Source organism: Halyomorpha halys, unplaced genomic scaffold (assembly GCF_000696795.3).
Source record: "Halyomorpha halys isolate HHAL.00 unplaced genomic scaffold, Hhal_1.1 Scaffold997.1, whole genome shotgun sequence".
Classification (NCBI taxonomy): Eukaryota; Metazoa; Arthropoda; class Insecta; order Hemiptera; family Pentatomidae; genus Halyomorpha; species Halyomorpha halys.
In genome coordinates this window covers 102,811-113,643 of record NW_027111093.1, presented here as the reverse complement: position 1 = coordinate 113,643, position 10,833 = coordinate 102,811, and the positions used below count along the sequence as shown (strand labels likewise).

The following is a 10,833-nucleotide window of genomic DNA, read 5'->3' as shown; positions in this document are numbered from 1 at the left end:
AAGGAGTGTCTGGCATTAGGTTGAAGGCACACTTCATACAGATGATACAGTGGGACAGGAAGAAATTTGAAGATTCAAAAAAAAAATTATACCTCATTTAAAGTTTTTTATGTTGTTATTTTTGTTGAATATTATTAGATGTAACATAAAAATGTTTTATTTCCTTGGATACAAAGTCATTGATCATATTTCTGGTCTGGAAGAATAACAAAGCAGCTGTAAATTTTATGAAATGGACTTTATTGTGATGGTGGGCTCGTTTTTATTAGATTTTTCAAGTCTAAATTTAATAAAATTTAAAAATTGCATCATTATTCTTCAGGAGCAGGGATATATGCTTTAAAATTATTCTTCTTTACTTTGGAATTGAATTTTATATTCTCCAACAAATAGTAGGAAAAATTTAAGAGATATTTTCGCTTACTAAAGTTATCATTTTTATTGCTCTGTCATTATTTTTCATTGTTAGAGTTTAAATAAATTTAAAAAAATAAACAAATAAAGATTAATTTATATATAATCTTTTCACTTTCTTAGACTGGTTTTTATTGTTTAAATAAAACAATTTTATCCAAGTTAAGTCTCATATATCATACATATGTATGATTTATATTAGATATATGATATATATTATATATCAGAAAACATCAATTATACAGTGAATTTTAAAATAGACACAAGAAATTTGTGTCCAACACTATGCAGAGATTTTAAGCAAAATTAATTGAGGAAAAATATGGGTAAATTTTATGTTACTATTTACAATTAACTTTGATATTAATTTTAATAATAAAATAAATAAGAATTTAGACCAAAATACGTTTTGAAATAACTCATTTATACGCTTAACCTGAGTGTATGGAAGGTTAAAAATATTGTGTGATAAGAAAATGATAATAGTGTTTAAGTTAATCAATAACTAAATTTTTTTAAATTTAATGGAAAAGTGATAATATAGGAAATCAGACATAAGCTAAGGCAAGCTTATCAATAAATTAGTAGATTTAGATAATAAATAGATTTCATAGTAGATTTATCGTTTCATAGAGTGATTTGACTGAAATTAATGACCTGAGCATAATTGCCAGCAAAAAGCTTTTAAATTATTAGATGCGAGCTGTAAATTTATATTCAAGTTATGCTAATTTAAAAGTAATATTGTTGTTTGTTAAAAATAAATAAACAATAAAATCTGTTATTTATTAGATTGTCCTTGAGGATGGCTGAATTGGCCGAATAGTTGGATTTTTAAATAAATAATAAACAGTGTTTTGAGACTTAAATTGGATAAATTTAAACAACATAAAGAATAATGATTCCCTATCTTGTTTTAAATCCTAAAAAGGATGAAATCAGAAACAAGTATAAAATCTGATTAGATGTGGAAACTATAATAATAACCCCCGGATGGTTTTATCAAAAAATAATTAAATAAAATAAAAATTCTAAATTTAAATTGATAACTGCAATGCATTGAGAAGAAACTTAATTTAAATACGTACATGATAGGGCGCCATCTCCGACTCTTCTTATATCCAATTATAGCCAGTGTCTGCAAAACCTGCAAATAGCCTTGGGGTTGATTAATAATTTTCTATCAGACACATTCTCACACACAATTTCACCACTAAAGAGGGATTTTTACATGTGCGGAGGCAAAAGTTCGTAATAGGATATAGCTTACGATTTGCAATATATCAGGAATATTGCCTCCGACTCTCCTTAGAGCGGACGAAACTGAAATGGAATAGATAAAAAAGTTTTATTAGAGCCTTGTTCTTAATAAAAACAAAACAGAAACAGAAAGAAAAAAAAGAAGACATTTTTGTTAAAAGTAGAAGCAGCCTCTAGGCCTAATTCTTAAATAGTAATTTTTTTTTTTTTTTTTTGGTTTGCTGCTTCTAGGCTTCTGAGTTTTTATGCCGTCACGAGTCGCAGGCATCCATATTGTAGTTTCAAGTATTCAATCAAGCCAGTTAATAACTTGGCCTTTGTAATTTATAGTTAACTATTTTTTGGAATTGTATTATAATTTGTAGTATTTTCCTTTTAGACTTGGCGTGAGGTCTATGAAGAGCCATCTGGGCCGGATCATGCTGTTGAAATCTTCACTCCAACTGTGTCTCCTCTCAAAGAAAGAAACCCTCTATTAGTAAAATCTCATACCCTCGAAAACAATGTTTTAATTTAACTAAAGCAAATTTGTGTAACGCCAGAAGAAACCACACCTCATCAGTTTAAAATAATTTTCTATTATAGGGAAAGAACTTTATAAAAGGAAGGAATGTCAATGGAAATGTATTCGAGTCAAAGAAGATAGACCAACATTTTTTACCCACTGATTAAAACCTCTTCAGAGCCAGAGGTGGGCAAAAATTAGCTATAGTTAAAACTAATAGCTAAAATCGTCATGGACACGATATTCATTAATCAATGGTTCATTCATGAATAAGGGTCGGGGTCGTATCCATGGAAATTTCAGCTATAAGGTTTAACTATGGCTAATTTTTGCCCATCTCTGTTCGGAGGGAATGAATTGACAACAATTTTAATTTTTAATGAATTAAATAAACGAACCCATTTACGTTATTCAATTAAATTAATATTTAAAGCAAAAGGATAATTGTCTTTCTTATATTCAAGTGGTTAAGGGTACTTATTATTTAAATTATTATCTCCGAACCATAGAAATAGAATCATTTACATATTTAACAGCTAATGTGAAAAATCAAGGTACTTCAAACAAATAAGATTGAAAATAACAAAAAATAATCCACTATTTTAAAATAAAATTTGCTAATTCTCACAAATAAATACAGTGGACCCTCCTTATATCGAAAAATAAGATATACAATGGTTCGAGAACAGGCATTCCCTGTTCAAGTCATTTCATAGGTACACCGTTTAACAATATACCAGAAATTATTTTATATCACTTGAACTCAGTTATATTAAAGTTATTTCGCTTGAAAAATAATTTTTTAAAAAAATAAAATGAAGTCATTAAAAAAACCAAATACAATAATATATAAAGCTATTGTGTATTTAGTGATACTAAATCGATAAACTAAAGGCTATAAAATACACTTTTATGTGCACATAAACATATTTGTTGAGCAGGACTCAACTTAATTAAAATTCGACCGATGTCAGTTTCCGAGGAACAGAACCTAACAATATTGTTATATTCTTTTTTAGTTTAAAAATTGAAAACAACATAATCAATCTTTTGTAGTTTAAAACAGAATGACTTTTTTAGTTTAAAAAAAAAGAAGAAAAGTAGTAATAATGCATTAACCACCGAATTAAACGATAAAATATCAGGTTCCTTAAGCAAGGAATCAAAACAGTCCCCATTTCTTCATACCTGCAACACCGGAGACTGGAGAAACCTGTGTTTCATAGTAAATGTCAGTTTTCACAGGAAAGGTTACTTAGTAAAACAACTTTACGAAATCAAAACATTTTTATTCAAAATATTTACTCTCAGCTTCCCTAAAGTGTTAACAACTTTTCAATCAGGATTTTTTTGAAGAAATTAAACCAGAAAATGTTTTAGACCTGAAGAACATTTTCAAAAATTTTACCTTTGGGAAGTTGTCTGAATTTCTGAACAGATGGAAATCTGCTGGAGATAAGTCTGGCAAATAAGGTGTGTATGGAAGGACTGTAACACAGTTTTTTAGGTTTCTTCACTGTCTGTCGTGAAACACGAGGTCTGGTGTTGTCGTATAAGAGTATACATCCCTTCTGGTTGTTTTTTAACAAGTTTTTGATGCATTATGTCAATACCAATGCAGTACCATGTGGTCCATAAAAAGGAGAAATGAATTGTATTCCTACCATTGACAACAACACAGAAACCAATATTTTAATTAGGCGCAAATTTGATTATGGCATGTGTCCTGATCATTCGTCGATAATTAACCACTGACCTGACCGAAACCTAAAGTCATATACAATCCACTTTTCATCCCGAATGATAATCCTTTCAAGAAAAAGCCTGGTTTTTTGCTTATTAAGCATGACTCATAATGCTTTAACTGCTGCCGCTCATTAAGTTCATGAGGTACCCATAGATCAACCTTGTTTACTTTACCAGAGTCAAGATACATATAGTATTCAGTTGTACTGCAAGTCATTTAATTGTTTGTTAAGAGTTTTCTTCCACAGTAAACATAGGTTCATCGTCATCAATTGCTGGTAGAGGTGTCTTCCTCTGGGTTGGTTATCCAAATCTTTGTCACCAGACAAAAATTTTTCAAACATCCAGCGAATAGTCCGTTCATTACAACATCCTTCCCCAAACACTGTGATAATTTTTCTTGCAGCTTGGGTTGCTAAGTGTCCAAGTTTAAACCCATAAAAAAAAATTACTCAAAAATTGTGTGTTTCCACGGTCATATTTGATGGCATACTAAACACTACGTAATCAATTGGAATGATAGATTTATAGATGAATGATATATCCTTATTATTAATGATAATAAGGATAGATTTATTCACCACGATATAGTGAGGATCCATTGTAATTCTCGTTCGTCTAATTTTACAACTTTTGATAAATGCATTAATTTTCATTAATAATCTTATCTCAAAATTTATGCTTAAATTAATACAGAAAAGTTGAAGAAAAAGAGATTAAGCTTCACAATTCTATATTCAGTTCTGTTCTCTACTTTTCTTCATAGATATATTTTTAAAATATGATTTAAAAATTTTAGATCTTCTGTTAATTGGCAGCATGACTTATTACCATTTTAATCAGATTTATTTCCAATCACTTAGTTTTAATCATGTTGTCATTTAATTTTCGCTATTATTACAACCATTTAAATTTTTTTTAACTAGAGCTATGCTCATAAATGTAGTTAATGAAAAAATTAATAATAAATGGCCTAATGTAATAATAAATTCATAAGCATATAGGCATATATGTGACAAAATAACTACTGAAGTGACACGAATACACTTCCACGAAATTAAGAAAGCATTAAAAGAGGCTACAGTGCTTCTTCTAGCTTACATAACACCTTTCGCACGTCTCACACATACATTCCAAGCATACTAACATACCCCAAAAGACATAGTAGATGGTTGCAATTTTAATTACTTCCAAAAATTAAATGTTAGTTGTCTATAATAAGATTTAAGTATAATGGTATGTAAAAGACAAAATTAGTGGCAAGTAAAATAAATTGAAATTATATGAAAGGAGACGTGTTTATAATAAAATAAGTAGGGAATAAAAGAATATGAAGTCTAAATAATCTATAGAACAATGCTGAATCAGAATACAAAAAATTTGAAAAAAAAATAACAACAAAAAACAAATGGGAACCAACCAACAAGACCATATTTGTTTTATAATATCTATGATAAACTTAGATCATTCATTGATAAAGGATTTTACAGTTCATATATAATTCGAACAAAATGTTTTGATACAAATAATAAAATTGCAACCAAGAGTTCTAAGTTATAAATTTATATCAAATATACTGACAAAATAATTGGTAAGAAACTAAAAACCCACCTTCGGCAAATGGGTCAGTTCGCTCAGGAGAGATAATCATCCGCCTCCGCATCTGCCTGTATTCATCTTCTTTTTCCGCAATCTTTGGACGCCTCCGATCAGCAAAAGGGTCGTAGTCTTTCTCACTCTGTAAATAACAATTACATTTTATTTACCCATCAAAATATCAAAGAAAAAATAAAGAAACTATTTTTTATTTTTTACTATTAAACCATTAAGAAGAATAAATAACATTTGACCAATTGAAAATGTAGGTACAAAGTTTAAACTAAAATCATATCTATCAGTGCAAGGGTATTAAATATGTCATACTTATTAATGTTAACTGTCATATTTCAAATAAACATTTTATATTTTCATTTCATACAATAAATATATTTAATGTCATAAAATTAAATCAATCCTGGTATTACAGAACCACTAAAGGTTGTATTAATGTTGGAATTGGGTAAAATATTGAGGAAATATGAACGATTACATAAACAATAGTTATCAGAAGAAAAATTAATAATTTTTGATTTTTTGGAAGAATAGAAATTAGGTTTCAAATGATGCTATAAAAGAATATGATTATCTAATTATTTCATAAAAACAATTTTACCTACTTCGCTGAAATTCTCATTATTGTTTTTAATTCTTAGTGTATAAAAAATCTATTAAGAGAATCAATATTTTTTCCTTATTCTTCAGAAAGAGACAAATCAATTAGCATTTAATAACCATGAAAAAAAAATTGTATACTTTCAGAGCTAAGCACCAAAAATGCTTAATTTTGTTAATAACTTTTATTTTTATTGAAAAATAAGAATAGTCTACAACATTCCCAAGAAAATCCTGAACATTTAGCAAAAAGTCCCAAGCAGAACAAATATATACAGAACAAACAAATATTCTTTTCATATATTGGATAATGAAATAAAACTGAGCTCAATAAATTTAATAACAAAAGATAGTGGTCACTAACAAATAAAAGTTGCTATTAGCTTTAATTGGAACAAACATAATGGATTCAATGCAGTCACAGTTTTTAAATCCTCAACTTGGTTGCCGAACTCACAATAAATGTGAGTTACATGATCAAAAATCAGTCGGTTAATGGCTGATACATTGTAATATCGTCTTTTAAGAGAAAATAGTTATTTGTTATATATAAATGATTTTATCTATGTTTTTATTTTATGTATCAACGTTAAATATTGTTTATTTGTTGTATTAAATCAAAAAAGAAAGCTAACCAATTTTGATCAGTCATATATGGAGTGGAAAGGTTGTTATTCAAAACAAAGAAGATGGTGGCACTAAAATTGAATACATTTGTAAAAGACTATTAATTTAAATTAAGTGTTATTATTAAAAAAGTGTCTGTTCTGATTGCCTAGAAACCTCCCCCCCCCCCTGAGATTAAGAGTCAATAATATTATATATAATTAACTATGAAAATTCTAATATTTATTAAATATTTAATCTTTTTATTTGACCTTGTCACCTACAAATCTATACTTTAGATATGAGCATCACTGAAAACTATTAATATTCCTTTTATATAATTATAAGTAATTTTTTAATATTACAACATATTATTTTCCATTGGAAAAGGTGATAGAAAAGATTGGGTGCATTAATTTAAAACTGATAGTAAAAGACAAACAAAGATCGGTTACAAAATAAAAGGTACAATAAAAAAAAAAAAATTGAAATTGAATTTGATTGAAATTTTTAAGATTTATACCTGAGCAACATCGTTGAGGAGTGCTGCGGGAGCAGTATAGCCAGCTCGCTTCTGGTTAGAGAAGGATGCTGGCTCAAAATCATCATCCTGAAATTAATAAAACAAAATTTATAAAATAAAGTCAGGTAAAACTTAAATACAAATAAATATATCTTGCTGTGTTGTTTCAATTGTGGCATAGTTGGCTAAAAAATGTTAATATGTATTATATTCCATAGATTAAACTAAAGACTAAGATTACTTCATGACAATTCAACTAGCTTTAGAACTGTGAAGGGAACCCAGAGAAAATACACTAAACTGATTGCATGACTTTCAATAACCTATTAGGAAATTAACTTTAATAACTTTATATAAAAATATAGATTTATATTTCTTAACTTTTTCTTCAGTTCATGTAAATTTAACAAATCATTTAATCTATAGAAACACAATAAACCCAAAATTCATGAATTTGATAAGACATTAATGCAATCTTATAACAAAACAAACATAATTATCTCTTTAACCCTTTTGGTAACCTATTAAAACTTACATAGCCACTATTTTCACCTCAAGACCAATAAGTTTTAAATTTTCTTCTAAAGCATAAAAATCCTTCATTCCATCATTATTAATTTAATAACCATAAAATTAAAAAGTTGTAATTAGAATAACAAACATCTTTCAAAAATTTACAATAGAGAGTGAATAAAAAAAAAAAATTAGCTGAGGGGGACACCCAAAAATAAAGGTAAGATTTGAACAATTTTATGTTAGAAATAAAAATGTCCTAATGATTAGTACACTAAACCAAATAATTTCATTACAAACAATTCTGTATACAGTGGTTTATTTATTGATGATAATGTTTTATTATAAAACATAGAAATAAAAAAAAATTTCTAACACAATTGTTATTCGACTACTATGGTTTTTATAATATAAAAATTTTACATTAATACAGAGGTTCACAATTTTTATCTGTTTGCGGCTCTCTAAATAATCAGATTTTTTCTGCAGTGCCTTTAATACATACAATTTTTTTCTAAATTGTTTACTTTCTTGTAAAATTGGAAAAATTCCCTTTCTAAAAGCAATTACCCATTTAACAATGAAAAATTAAAAACAGATACTTACTATTTTCCTTGGGATAATATAAAATATCTAATTTCAACTGTTTCGGTAATATCCATATAATATAATATAATAACCACCATGTGGTTAGGTTAGTTAAAAAATAAATTAAACACGAATCTTAAATTCACAATCAACTTAATGAACGTCCATTAAGAATTTGAAATTCCAAAAAAATTTCCGAATTGTTTAATTGAATATTTTGCAGTAAAATGGAGAGCCGTGGTGCACACTTTGGGAACCACTGCATTAATATCTTTAAATATTTCACAGTGAGTATGTATAATGTATACAAACACTGGTTCACTGATATAACAGAAAACTTTGAATATTATCATGTCTAATCAACTGATATAGAATACTCACATCAACTTCATCATTGGCTGCAATAGAAGTTACGTATCCCTCAAATTTGCTACCAACACCATAGATGTCACGATCATAAAATCCACTTTCTCCAAGTCCAACTCCAGATTTGTCTGTGTTGCCATCTTCTTCATTTAAATTTTTCTTACGAGATTGAATTTCTTTTATCTGTGCTTCAATATCTAAATACAAAACATATAAGATGATTATTACTTAAAAAATTAATAAAACATAACAGTATGATAGGTAATTTAATAAAAAAAAATCATTAATAATAAATGTAATTCCACTTTAGAGCTGATACTGTATAATAAAGTAGAGATTTGTAATAAATTAATCAAGGCTAAAATAAATTAATTGAACCGGTGATAATGGCAGATTGTTCCAAGACAACAAATGTTAAGATCAATACATTTGAACATTCAGAAGCAAAACTAGTGAAAAACATATTTAGAAATAAACATAATTATCAATTCATTAGAAAACAAAGAAAAGAATGAACAGAAATCATTAGGAATTGTTTAAAATAACTAAAATAAATAAATACCTTCGTGAGTCTTAGCTATGTTCGCCATTTTCACACGAACACCATCAATTGTGTCAACAAATAGAAACCAACAGCTGAATCAAAACCAAATAAAGCTTTAAAAAAAATTAATTTCATGCATTATTATTGTTATAATACGAAAATAATTAAAGTTTTTTTCAAAATATTCTGGACTAAATATTTTAATTTATTTTATCACAATAGTAATTACTTATGCAATTCCGTTATTATATTTACAAGGCTGTGAAGCTATGATGTAATAGTGGGGGGATGGAAATGGCGGTTTTTTCAAATTAGTATATTAATCCACAATGTTTCCAAGATCCCTGCTTTAGAAATCATTTTGTAATTAGATAACCGATTATTTACAAAAGAAGCCGTTACTTGTCTATTGGCTGAAAACAACTGTTTAATAGAATTATACTGTATAATTATATATTACTGTTGTGATTCATTTTGGATGATAGCCTACTTATTTAACTAAATTATAACATTATTCACCTCTGTCAAAAGCAATAATATATTTTTAAGTGCAACTATAATTTATCTATAAGGTAAAGCAGACATTGTATCTAATATATAGAAGAATTAACATAGTATCATAAATTAAAAAACAGTTTGAAATAACATTGTAAATTAATATTGAATGATTACATAATATTTCTAAAATACATTAAGTAAAGAAACCCATTGATCATAGAAATGTGGTGATAAATTAACAACACAAATGATTTATTTATTTTTCCTTCTAGGGTCTGTTAGTGTGGTATTAAAAATCCAGTACAGCCATGTTTGTGGCTTAGTATGTGTATCACTTTATGGTTCAGTCTGTTGTAAAGATACATTCAAGCAGTGTATTTCTGAAGAGTTTCTTGGTCTGTCCCTCTAAATTATTTATGTCAGTTTGTTTGATATTTGGTATATGATATTGAAACGATTCCAGGGAAAGTGTTATGTTAAAGTAATAGTTGTACATGATAGTTGTGCTTAGTACAAATGAGCAGCTCAACATTAAAATACATTTTCTCTATTTCTCTATTTTCCATTTACTTCCTTCAAAGCATTATAAATCATGTACAATAAGCAATGTGATTTAAAAACTGTATATTCGGATTTCTTGCCAAAATTAAATTACAATTCCAGTAAAAGATGAAATTTGTCAGAAAATGGGCAATTTACAATGTTATGGAGCTCCTCGAATAACAAACACAGATAATTCATATTCTATTACCTAGCATAATATAAATTTTATTAGTACAAATATTCAGGTGCGCTGTAAAATAATGATACTAAATGATTTATGGCAGTAATTTAATTTTTATGTTCAAAGTTATTTCCAACCTCCTCCATTATCAGGTAGGTTTGTTTTATTTATTGTAAAAACAGGCAAAAAATCCTAGTATAATAACAGAGTACACATTGAATTCAACAAATAACGAATAAAAAAGATATAGAAAAAATTAAACAATTTTAGATCTAAAAGAAGTTTAAAACATAAAAAGAATTTAAACATTCATTAAAGTAATTTAAAATATGCAT

At 27.4% G+C, this 10,833-nt stretch overlaps 1 protein-coding gene across 1 annotated transcript in view; it reads right to left on the bottom strand.

The window, feature by feature from the left end:
• Positions 1–9,372, bottom strand: part of Sf3b1 (splicing factor 3b subunit 1) — a 57,345-nt gene extending 47,973 nt beyond the window's left edge. The window contains exons 1-4 of the mRNA XM_067049186.1: positions 9,295–9,372; positions 8,748–8,929; positions 7,266–7,352; positions 5,537–5,663 (exon numbers count right to left, since the gene is read on the bottom strand). Of these exons, the coding sequence (XP_066905287.1) occupies positions 5,537–5,663; positions 7,266–7,352; positions 8,748–8,929; positions 9,295–9,322 (424 nt within the window). The 5' untranslated portion in view covers positions 9,323–9,372. The remainder of the gene's footprint in view (positions 1–5,536; positions 5,664–7,265; positions 7,353–8,747; positions 8,930–9,294) is intronic.
• Between the last annotated feature and the right edge of the window lie 1,461 nt (positions 9,373–10,833).